The 13,093-nt window shown below is 40.0% G+C and overlaps 1 protein-coding gene across 2 annotated transcripts in view; it reads right to left on the reverse strand.

Annotated features, from left to right (window-relative positions):
• Nucleotides 1–13,093, reverse strand: part of LOC118414383 (protein turtle homolog A-like) — a 36,159-nt gene that overhangs the window by 4,462 nt on the left and 18,604 nt on the right. Inside the window, exons 1-11 of one of the 2 annotated variants that reach the window (XM_035818416.1) lie at nt 9,332–9,573; nt 7,246–7,346; nt 6,119–6,287; nt 5,043–5,330; nt 4,473–4,588; nt 3,731–3,899; nt 3,143–3,258; nt 2,543–2,693; nt 1,625–1,906; nt 876–1,048; nt 376–514 (exon numbers count right to left, since the gene is read on the reverse strand). In XM_035818416.1, coding sequence (XP_035674309.1) covers nt 376–514; nt 876–1,048; nt 1,625–1,906; nt 2,543–2,693; nt 3,143–3,258; nt 3,731–3,899; nt 4,473–4,588; nt 5,043–5,330; nt 6,119–6,287; nt 7,246–7,346; nt 9,332–9,461 — 1,834 coding nt within the window. In that variant the 5' untranslated portion in view covers nt 9,462–9,573. Of the gene's footprint in view, nt 1–375; nt 515–875; nt 1,049–1,624; nt 1,907–2,542; nt 2,694–3,142; nt 3,259–3,730; nt 3,900–4,472; nt 4,589–5,042; nt 5,331–6,118; nt 6,288–7,245; nt 7,347–9,331; nt 9,574–13,093 lie in introns of those variants that run through there. The other variant, XM_035818409.1, reaches the window with a different exon arrangement.

Raw genomic sequence — 13,093 nt, forward strand, 5'->3', positions numbered from 1 at the left:
TCACAGACAAAAAAGGAGCTTGTATTTGCACAGAACATAATTACCGGAATTACAACTGTAGGACTTTCCCCCTTTTATAATTACATGTAACGCTAGTACTACCGGTAGTAGTAAATGTACACACATTTCAAACTGGACCCAACCACCAAAATGTCTCCATAGACAGAGAAGCTTTTCCCTTGATGTTCCCAGTTTACATGTAGTTGGTGGACAATAGAATGGGATATTAGGGAATGAGTCATGTAATAATTTGTCAATAAGCCATTGTTCCAGGCTTGCATAGCTTGTGATCTTGCATGGCCTTCTTGCCTTGTATGACACCTAGTGTAAAGAAGAAAAGGAATTAAGATAAAAACAATATGACTCGGTAGGTACCTCCTGTGTAGACAGAAATGACTTCACTGGGTTCGCTGAAGGTCACCTCCGAGAAGGCGAACACACGAAACTCGTACGTTGTTTGGCGATAAAGATCATCCACCACGAGTACAGTTGTGTTTTCTGCTCCAATGCTCTCCTGAAAAATCATACAGACAAAATGAAGTGACAGTTACAATATTTTTCTTTTACTTTCAGTGTCGTTTTCAATGAGAGCTGCCCATAGTTAGTGTAGCATGTGTAGACCAGTGGTTAGCGTCTTGCCTCTGAACCAAGAGCAGTGAGTTTAAATCCCAGCTGTTGCCACTTTCACTGTACTTGAAAAGGTCCTGGCAGTGTCCATTTTTACAAAGTTAACCCACACTGTGTGATCATGACCAACCCACTGTCCACAGCAACCAATTTTTTACGGTCTTTTGGATGTTTACTGAATCCAGGTTTAAAATGTCTTATCTGTACATAAGGCGCTTATGTAGACACAAACAAAAGCCCTGCAGTACCTGTAAGATTCTCCAGGTGGTGCCCTCTTGCCTGTACTCCACAGCGTATGATACGACTTTACCCAGGGGAGGCTGGGGTGGTGCCAGCCAACTCAAGACAACTCCGTCTTCAGTAAGATTGGCTGTCAGTTCCTGGGGTGGGAGGGGCTTGTAGGGGTCTACATAGCCAGGCTCTGGGGTAAGAATTGTGTAGATATGGTTAGTGCACATTGAAGACATTAGGCTAACAACACTTGAAAAAAATGAGGCAAACTGCTTTGCAACCCTACCAGTCACAAAGACAAGGCAGTGGGAATCAGACACAAACACACATCACACACATATTCATACACATACACATACACAAACACACACACACACACAAACACACACACACACACAAACACACACACACACACACACACACACACACACACACACACATACAGGCATAGAAACCACATAAATACACACACTACACACAGACATCACACACAGACTCACACATTGTGTCATACTCATCATAGAAAACACACATCAATACAATATTGAGTTTAGAATTTTTTTGTCTTCAAACAAAAACTGTAATTCCAACATCTAAACTCAAATTTTCGACAGCGGCACATGTGAAGCCCATTCAAGATGAGTCATTCGATCGAAGCCCGGGTAATAACAGTAGAACCCCATGTGATAACCCAACTTATCACCCAGTCCAGAATACCAGGTCAAACATTATCAGGGCCCAGGTATGACATACCTACTATACCTACCCTGTGTGGCTTTAACAACAATAGTGGTGAACAGGCTGTCCCCAAGTCTGTTCCTAGCCATGACACTGAACTCATACATGGTAGATGACATCAGGTTGTACACGGTGTATCTGTTCAGATTCCCATTGACCTGTAGAGTGTTCCAGTCTCGGGCCGCCACCGCTCGATACCAGATGATGAAGGTCTGGTCGCTCCCGCCGTTGTAGGACGGCCGCCATGAGACGTGGGCGGAGTTACTGCTGGTGGCCACAGAGAGGTCGGTTGGAACATGGGGCGAGGTACCTGTGAAGAAGTCACGAGTTGTTTAAGCTGACCAATAATCATGACCATTAACCATAAGGAGGGGGCACAGTTGTTGCATGATGTTGTTAATTACTAAAGGTACAGTTAGGGGTTAACCATTTTTTCTTATTGGACTGGTCTGGAAAGAATGGCCCATAAAAAATTTGGTGGACCGGATGGTGGACCTATTGGAAATTGAACAGATTATATGATCAGGAATTCACACGCTTTGGGGCTTACCAGTCGATGAAAATAACAAGACCGAAGTAGAGAGTGTACAGTCATTTCTATCAAGTTTTACAGTCAATCGTGCAGAGGCAGTTAGCCTTGTAGGATTTTAAAATGCCAGTGGGAGTCAAATACTCCATCAAACAGATTTCTTTATAGCAAAATGGACCATTGTTTTGAGTATTGTCCATTCACAAGTTTTTGTATAATTCAAATCCTCTGGACCTGGACCTGAATTTTCTGTACTGGTACATACCTAAACAAATGCTAAGGTTCTGGTCTGGATTCAGGTCCAGTGGTTTAGGTTTAGGTCCCTACCTGTGTGAACCCATGACATGTATGTGTGCTAGAAATACTCTTTTTCAGCTACAGTAGAATTGCAAGTTGTGTTCATCACAGTTGATTTACCTTGAATGAACATGCGGCTTGTGGCAGAGATGGTGGTGACCTCATTCTGTGCCAGGCACTCGTACAGACCATAGTCCTCTTTTGTTACCTCCCACAGCGACAGGTTACCTCCGCTGATGTCGTACAGCTCGTCATCCAGATCAACACCATCCTGTACACAACAAACAACAACAAGAGTTCAGAGACCTCATATCTCCATTAAAATACTAGAGCCTCTGTACATGTAGATTTATTGTTTTTCATCTTGTCTGACACTAAATATGCAAATAAGGCTGTAATTACATGTTTTGTCATTTTTACTTTTGCATAAGAAGACCACTTGTCTAAAAAGACCACTTTACACTGGTCCCCAGGGTGGTCTTCTTAGACAAGTTTTGCTGTAGTGTAATCTATTCTATTCATGATGGTCTTCTCAACCAATATTACATATATTGTATGTGTGAAGATCCTTTTGTTTGGCAGAATGCCATGTTTACATTTCGTCATAAATTATGCAAATGACTTGAACGTAATATAAATAATCTATGCATAGTAATAAGCACCTTTAGGACCGGAACCATTCCTTGATGTATATTTTAATTACTCTGAACAAGGAAGTACCTTTCTCCATGTGACAAATGGCATTGGCTCTCCAGTTGCAGCACACACCATGGTGATATCCTGTCCCACTGTGACGTAGTAGGACGGCTCTGGCTGCACGGTGAACTCTGGGGGGTCTGGGGAGACAATGGCACAGAATATGAAATCCTGAACTTTGATCTTTTGGACTCAAACACTACCAGGTCCTAATTCTTCCATGAACAGGTTCATCATGTTGGTAAGTCACTGAATAACAAATTCTTTGAACACAACTAAGTGTTTTATTCAACTGGCATTTTGCATGAAATGGACCATCCAAAACCTCCCCACTCAAAAAAATGGAATGGACTCTTCCCGAACATACTTATGCATAATGGACTCTTCCATATTACCCAATTTCCCATCTCTGGTGCAAGTTATTTGGCTTTTACATCATAACACAGGAGAAGAAGAAGACAAAACATGACAAAAATGTATATATTTCCATCCATACTATGAAATGAAATATAAATACCTGCACTGAAACACCTGTAACATATACTTGTACTGACACACCTGTAACAAATACCTGCAATGGCACACCTGTAACAAGTAGCTGTACTGACGCACCTGTAACAGACACCTGTATGTAAGGTGACTCCCCTCCCGATCCCAGCACATTCCTGGGAATACAGCTGTACAGGCCTGCAGCCATGTCCGTCACACCTGCGATGACCAGGGTGCCGTCTCGAGCAGATGACAAGGACGGATCAGCTGCAACATCCAGGACGCGACCGTTCTGAAAACAGGATGAGAAAAGCGTTACTTACATGCAAGTTTTATCAACAGTTTGTTGCCAAGAATATATCACACCAAAAAGTTCTACAAAAATGTCTCCAAAATGTTCTGTCTGTAGGATCCTAATTCAAAATTCAATATTGACAGGCAAAAATAAATACAATCATGTTATCTAAAAGATATCATGCTGTTGATGTAATGCTTGCCTAGTGGCACATAGGTCAAGTTTCCTTGCTGTTTCTGTAGCATGTTATATTTTTGCAGGGAGGGGTTTCCTTTCCCTTTATAATTAATGTACCTCGAGACCCTCATCTTACAATGTATGTCCCTTCTAAATGATGGTGTAGCCCCCATTGAAACGTCCTAACCCCAAAACTCAAAGCGGGGTCTCCCTGATGCCAATTAATGGGGCATTGGGACCAGGAGCTCAACTGTGAGAGCCACTACCAGTTGAGCTACAGGGACATCTCAATATCATGAACATTTCCAACTTGATCGTAATATATGTACTGTGATTGAGAACCAAGTTCCTATTGAGGTGCTGCCAAAAACTAAGGGACTAAGGAGATGGTACCTTCTTCCAGAGGATGGTGTGTATGGGAGGGTCGGCGTCATGTGGGCAGCGGATACGGCCTTCTCCCCCCCTCGGGATGAGCTGGGTGGCTGGCATGGGCAGCAGCTGTGGAGGATCTGTGGACATGTATATATGACAGAAGTTATAAGAAGAATTAAGACTTAAGGATCTGTTAACCATCAAAAGAAGACATGTATTGTTTCTGTTAACAATTTAATATGTGAATGTGTATAGGCCAGTCAATGATAAATACTGGTAACAGTCAAGTAGCTGTTGGCAACGCATGAATTACAAATGGTGGGAGAGCCCTGAACTAAGACAGCCTTACATAAAGCAAGTAAGTAGTGGACATTGAGACATTCTATCATTTTCCATAATGATTATGATAAAAGGTATAGTAGGTTTTGCTTTCCTTTAATGCTGAGTCAGAGAACTTTTTCTCATGATTTTTTTTAATGATAACCTGAACCCAAATAAAATGTATGAGTCAAAGATTAAGACCTAAAAGACCTGAAAGACCTAAAATATGCCCACGTACGTGTAACACTTGACTTGAGAACAGTTACTTACACTGAACCCTGAGATACGCCGTAGCTCTTGGTGCAACACCTATCCCATTGGTCGGACTACAAGTGTACATCCCGACATCAGTACGCCGTAACCTCCTGATGATGAGAGTCCCGTCCCCTAGCACGTTGACACGAGAGTACAGCGAGGTGTAGTAGAAGACGTTGATCCCGTCCCGTAGCCAGCGCATGGTCATGTTGGATGGGAAGGCCTCGGCTTGGCATTCAAAGGCAACCTCTGAGCCCACCACCCCTGTGGTGTTCTGGGGGGGCACCATGATCACGGGAGGACCTACAACAAAAGATTCTAACATAATTATCTTCGCCAGAAAGTTATATTTGACGTATTGCTATGGTGGAGTGGCTGTAGACATATGTGTGCATAACTCAAGTACTGGTACATGGGTCTTCATGATATTTGGTAGGTGGCTTAGTATTTGGGAGACGATGGTCAAGTTCAATAATGTCCATTGTAGCAGTTTCCTACAGTGCTGCAGTAGAACTTGTAATAAAAAGTTACAAAGACATACAAGTTGTATGTTTGTTTTTGTACTTTGAACTTGTATGTTTGTAGACAGCATGATTTTAAGAGAATTCTGGATGGATGTTCATAACATTTCATATGTGGGTAAGTGCTGGGAAAATAAAGTTTAACTTAGATAATGAGCTTCCCAGCGGCTTCCTACAGTACTGCAGCAGAGTTTTCAAGTAAAAAGTCTATTTCAAGTAAAAAGTCTATTTCTATTTCTTGTTTATATTATTTCATACATTTCTGTGCATATCCTTGTTTCATATGTTTCTGTAATTGCTGGATGGTTTTCATACGTTTGTTTTGTTGAATAAAAAAATTAAAAAAAAAAAGTCTATTTCTACATAAAATTTAACAATGGGATTCAGACTTGTTGACAGTTGAAATACATGAACAAGCATCCCAATGATGTGAATTTTCAACATTTCTGTGATATTTCAATACTTGACATGCATGTACTGAATTACATAAAATCAGGACCTTTCTTACACAAAAAAATTACCTATGAACCCTGCAAAAATTTCACAAATAAAATAAGAAGATTTCCATACCAAATATGACCATCCTCATGGTGTGCTGTAGGTCGCCTGCCTCGCTCTGAGCATTGCAGGTGTACACGCCCGCGTCTTCCCTCGTCAGGGACGGGATCGTCAGGCTGGTCTCACTGAGCCTGTACCGCACGGTCGGCATGATGGGCTGGTCTCCTTTCTTCCATAAAACCTGTAAAAAAATGGAAACAGTTCATTCAACTGTGTGAAAGCATGAACAGGACAAGTGAGGAAGTGGCTAATTCATCATCTAATCAGTATCCTCAGTGCTAGGAACCCTGAGGCCACACCAATTCAATTTGTTGGTTCTCAGGGTTTTCTTTAAATAGTCAGAAAACCCATCACTGGAAGAACATAATGAAACTGTAAATGCATCTAAGTTCGCGGGTATTTTATTTCATGGTAGTGGGGAAAAGGACTTTTTGTGGTGGTTTTAAGTTCGCCGTAGCACCATACACTGTAGTCTCTTACTGCCATGGACATTAAATGATTAAACCACCGCAAAAGTTTCTGCATTTACAGTAATAAAACCTGAGGACCAGGTTTGTGCCTTGGTACACTCAGTTTTTTAGAGTGAATACAGTCACATTCAAGTTCCTCCCGGCATGATGATTTTAGGATGTCACTTTTAAAAATCCAAGAACCATGAAATCAAATTGGTATGGCCTGAATGATTGAAAATCCATTTTATCAAACTTGGTTATAAAATCAGAGGCCTACATTGTAGGGACTTATGAAGCCCAAATAATTCTATTATCTCGGTCGTCAAATCAGACGCCTCCAATTTTAGTAACCATGAATAAAAACAAATTCAATGACTTGGTTCAACCTCACCAGAGGCCTCAACTTTGTGAACCATCAATGAAGCCAAACTAATCTTATCAACCCCATCATCCAATCCTCTATTCTAGGGACTCTGAAATACCCTGAACAAAATTACATCTATTCAACTAAGTCATCCAATCAGAAGTCTCATTTTAAAGAACCATGCATGAATCCAAACTGTTTTCATCATCTTTTTTATCCAATCAATTTCATGAAGGATTCATCAACTTGGCCAACCAATCAAAGGCTTTATGTTTCTGAAGCTTAAAAACTGTTACAGTAGAATTCACAGTTTTTTTCTGCACCTGAGGTGGAGGGTGCCCAGCTGCCACACAGAAGAGCCTCCCGGTGTCTCCCTCACTGTACTGCAGCAGGGCTGGAGACTTGTCCAGGAAGGTGGGTCGAGCTGGAATAGAGAAACAAATCTTTAGACTGCAGACCTGCCATGTGGACAAAACAACAAGTTGTGTTTTTTGACTATCATTTAAAGACAATTCAATCTCTAAAACTGGATGAAAAATCTGTAAAATACTCTTCTTCAAACAGTGTCACCAAAATGAACTCGCATCTTCTAACTATCTGAAACGCACAGAAAAAAAAAATTCCGCTTCTTAATCCAGTTGTAGATATTGATTTGTCTTTGAATATTGTTTAACCAATATTGATGTCTAACCTTCATAAATGTAACTGAATCTATACTTTCAAAACATCCTTGCTACACAACACTTAAAAGAACAAAATAAATAAACATAAGAACAAAAATGAAGAATAAATTTTTTTTAATGTTCAGTATTGTTTATTGTTTAGTGATATTTTTTTTAGACTCCTGGGTAGCCTGATTCAGTTTTGACAGTTTACCATACTCTGTGCTGTTTAACCTTCTTGACGACTTAGATTTCATAATGAAGGCAACTTATTTTGTTGTCAAACTTCCTTTTCTTTTGGCACTCTCTTGTCAGTTTCTGGGTTCCCAGAGGATGTTATCCATTAAAATCAAATCAGCATAGCCTAACACCAAAATGATACAAGACCCCCCTCATCTTCAGTATCTCACACCAACCTCCTCACACCTTGCTCACACATATCAGAGAATGCTAACAAGCATTCGACAGTGATTGACAAGCTGCTCTCATTATTTGATCTTCGGCTGTGCTAATGAAAACAATTTACATGGCACCATGCTGAAAGTGTCATCATCCTGTGTTAATCGCTAGACCTCACCACTTTATTTAAAGTCTTTGGTTAGGCCACATTTCAAAGTCATTGCAGCACTCAGGCACAAACCTACCGAAACAAATAATTTACATATGAGTGACATTTGCATACAATTACAATGCTTACATGTTCAACCAGTTTTTCTAGTTAGATGTACTTGACTTGTTTCTGCCACTTCATTCTAGTGACGCTGACTAAGAAGAGTGATGGATGTCAATCAAAACATCTGGAAGTAAATCCTCATTTTTATCCAGTTGTAGAGATTGATTAAAAATTGTATTATTGTTTACCTGGCTGTCTAACCTTGAAATTTACGAACTCAAGCATAAATTTGCAAATAAACAAATATTGTCTTTAGTTCCCATTGTGTTCTTCTTCTTTGCGGTAGGTGACCAACATCGACGAGCCGATGAATCTGTCACGCTGTTGAGTTGAGTCAGGTCAGAGGTCAGGTCACTAATAAATGCTTGAACATGTCGTAGTTTTATGGTGATCATAAGGTATGCTGAAGTAGTTAGTTGAGATGTCAACCTGACTTTATATGTCCACTAGTACAACTTACTACAAGGAGACCATTGCCGACCACAGCTGTGCTACATCTGTACAGCGGCACATACAAACAAGGTAAAGCCTAGCTAAAGACCTTGCTTGTCTGTAAAACAGGAGTCAAATTTATTTACGCTGGGGAAGTCTGATCCCCATTAGCCGTCCATTACAACCCGTGGAGACCTTCAACTTGAATTGAACGCATTCCTCGAGCTAGGCATCCGAAGGATAGCTTTTCTGCATTTCCCATAAAACAGCGTTGTTAACAAATTGACTGTTAAATCAAGGAGATTATAACCTCCTTGGTTACCCTAAGGCTTATAGATAATAGTCAATCCTGCATAGTCTTTCAATGGTGATAGAAGAAATTCCTCAAACTAAGTTACATTGGTCCCGGGCAAAGGCATACAATGTAGTTACTGTAATACAGTTACAACGGTTGCATTTCAAAATGTAGAGCTGCCAGTGCAAAGTTCAAAATCAAACAAACACAGACTACTTGCAGGGAATTGATATTCTGTTCCCGTATATAAAGCCGATATAACTCCCGCATTAAAATCCCAAGTAATTTTAGATGTGACTGAATGCACAGAGAAAAAGGCCTCTGAGTTCTGCCTATGGTATACATACCTGCAGTTACATTTAAACTTGGTACGGCTGTCCTAAACACCACAGCTGCTGTTGAGGTTGGACCAACAATTTCCAAACTGAAGAGAACTGTGGCCAGTAACCACAAATACCACACACACACCCTCTCCATAATCCAACCGCAACCCCTAAACTTTTCCTCCACTAACGTTACATAGAAACATCCTTTTCTAACTGCTCTGAGTTTCAATTCAAGGACTCTCTCAGCCAGTGGACTAAAGCACTACTAAGCCACTTGCCAAACATCAGACGTTATTCAAATGAGGTGACAACAATGGGGAGGGGGGTTTGCATATGAAAAGCCTCTAGGAAACTAGGAAATTAGGTGTGTATTGTGCCATGGTGTGAATGAAAAATTAGTTGCCGGGCTAACGAGTTAGGTTTTCCCCTCCTCCTGTATTGTTAGCTCTCACCTAATGTGATCACATTATTAGTATTACTATTCATAAGTAAATATTCTGAATCTGTAAGGTGACTGTTGTTCCAAATTGTTATTTTAAAAAGAAAAGTTTTCAAAGAAAAATACAAGGATTAATGTATTGTCTAAAGGATTATAGAGGGCTTTACAAGCAGTCTTTCAACATAGTAAATTACAACGTCAACTAATTGTCTTTTGTGGCATTTTAGGTCAACTGACAGAAAATATAATTTTTATAAATAACCACTGCACCTCTGATTTGGTAAGAAAAAACAAACACATTATATAAATACATCATGACATGTGACAATCCCTGCATGGCAGATATAGGAAAATATATCAAAGAAGGTTTGGATATTAGAAACTCCTCAACTGATTGTAAAAGCTTCCAATGATTGTAAGAAGCTTATCCCATACTACAACTCCTGTATTAGTTAGTTAAGCTATAGAACTGTAGTTATGTAGATGCCATACTTTGTACCTCGTACAATTGTTGTGCAATAAAGTTATATGTATAAAACGTCCCTGGAAAAAACAATAAAGTATTCAATGTTGATGAGGGTAAACAAGAATTACTGATAAACAAATTTCTTCAAATACTTGAGCATACATCTTTTTATGTGCCAAAGGTACAAGCTTCTACACACAATTTCGCGAAAGAAAAATATCCTTGTCACTAATGACTCTACAATCACACATGCATTTTCCTCACTTGTCACTAGATGGCACTGCAGCAGTAAATACAAAGATCAAAGAGGGAAATAGCTGGCATGATGCTTCTATGAACTCTGAATGCTTTTCGCATGATCTGTCAAGATAGGCTAGTGTTTACAGGTTATTGATCGAGTCAAGTTCAATGTGATACATTAGATTGAGGGTCTACATGCTCTTTTCCATATATAACGTGTAGGCATCCTATTTTGATTTCCTGCAATTCGCAGGAAAAGTTGTCTTTTTAAACTTAAAGGTGAGAATTCAAAGGTGATAATTATTTATGTCAGCCAAATAGATTACTTGTTAAAATCCAAATTAGCAGATCAAATTACTAATTGAAATGCAAATTAATCTTTTGTCCACTCCTCCACCTGCATTCTGGCTGCATGCCAGACCATGTGTTACTGTAAATGATATTAAGTTCACAGGGATTTAATTTTGCAGTAGCGGCTAAAAGGACCGCTCACCGTGGATTTAAGTTCACAGTAGCACCATGCACTGTAGTCTCTTGCTGCCAAGGATAAATGTTTGTGTTGGTTTTAAGTTCACGTTGAATTGGCCACCGTGAATACCGCGAACATAAAACCACCGCAAACATTTCTGCATTTTACAGTACCCTGACATCAACATGATCGCTTTTATTGGGTTCAAAATGGTACCAACTGTCTCGTCAGAAAATATGATCCTGAGTGGCCTCTGATGCCCATCAAAGGTCCGACTCATATTTCTGACATTGATATCATATCAATCCACTATCTCCTTCCTTTTAATCGTGATTGATGCGAAACCATTCAGGTTGTGGACAATGAACCCGTAATGCAAAGGCAGGAAGAACAAAAGTGCCCTCTATAACCCCAGTTAGCCTATAAGTAGAATACCACAGTACAGTACAGTACGTCTGAGTTTTTCATGACATATGTATACTGATCCTTAAACCCCTTTCAGTAAAACTACTAAAAGTATCATCAATGAAAGTTAGACATTGAGGTAAATTACACCGAAAAGCAGTTACTCAAGCAACTGGATATGACTTTAGAAACGGTCAGACATTTCAGATGGCATCCACCATCTTTTGTCAGTGAAACTGAAGTGATCTGGTAGAGATTGGTCTTTTATACCTTAACTATGAATGCGAAAGAGCTGAAGACATCCGGTTGTTGGAGTAACTGCTTTTTGGCATACTAAAAGTATCATTTTGAACTGGAGGAATACCGGTATTTTCAAACGGTTTGCAACAGTGGAAGGGTTAAAACATGAATGATCCACCTGTTGTTGCCCCACCCCCTAACAGACAATGCACCCCTCTACCCCTATCTCTCTGTCTACATGCTCCACTAACATTCTGCAAAGGGACCCCATTGAGGCCACGTTCCATCCAGCTTCGATGAAAGGGAGTCCACGCACCCTATCCCTCCCCACCTTGTCATGCGATCCTGTCCGCTAAGTGGCGAAACTTAAGCATCTCTGACCTCTTAGGACATCTCTTGTTAGTCTTAAGGAGTCTAAATGGGTTGTCTTTTCTAAATGGGTTGTCTTTAGAGAGAAAGTAGCTTCTTGGAAGGAAGCGGACTTCCTGTGCAGTTTTAAAATACCACTGTGTCACTGTGTAACAATTCTGAACCACAATGGTCTCCAGGAGAGGTCCCTCCAACCTGGGACGGAAATGTGCATTTTTGGACAAAAGTTTCACCCTATGTATCCAAAGAACCAGAAATTCCTGACATAAAACTGATGAAAATGTCCTGTTGTAAGCTCAAAATGACAGATTACTAGTAACAACAATGAGTGGGATGGAAATTCTATTGAAGCTGGAGACTGTCCTGACCCATAATGGTACAAACCCCTATTCTTCCTGGGCAAAGGTCCATGGTAGTGTACGGCACAAAAATGGCCAAAACAATTGGAGGACTTCACTCAAGACTTCACACCACTTATAATCTTCTATGAAAAGAAATTGAATACTAACTTGGCTGAAAAGTGTAAAAAGTACTTGTCCTGGGCAAAACACCTTTTTTTTCTAAAAGAACTCCCTGGAAGACATTTTTTTTACTAAACCAGGTAGATAATGGCAGCAATTTTTAGGATTGATGTGAGATATTAATGAAGTATACAGTAAAACCTTTGTGGCTACTTTTTGGTGGCCTAAATAAGAATTAGAATATGGTTCGGGAATTTCCCCAGTGACCCAAGCATAAGTGGCCACCTGTTGTCCCCATTAAAGGGAAGCTGTAAAACTTAATTGAATAGCCTACTTCTTTAAGTCAAGTTGTCACTTGTTTTACATAAGCCCCTCATAGATCAGGGCTCTGTGCCCTTTTGAGTGTATAGTATTGATGGCTACTCACTGATAAAATTTTGTGATTTTAGGAGGTGGCATATTCCAGTCAGTTCTGACATACATGTATATGAAAACGCCTTAAAGCTTTTCCAGCTGGCTTTATTCCGAAGGAATCGAAAGATGGATTTTGAGGAATTTTCTGACTAATTCGAAGGATTTGACAAGTTAGCAGGCATTTCCAAGTCACAGTAAATGTTGGAAAGGTCTACAAGGAAAGCCAGTTCAAAAAGCCCTTCATAAACATCAGAACTAATGGAGACACTATACTAATAAG

This window comes from Branchiostoma floridae, chromosome 1 (assembly GCF_000003815.2).
Source record: "Branchiostoma floridae strain S238N-H82 chromosome 1, Bfl_VNyyK, whole genome shotgun sequence".
NCBI lineage: Eukaryota > Metazoa > Chordata > Leptocardii > Amphioxiformes > Branchiostomatidae > Branchiostoma > Branchiostoma floridae.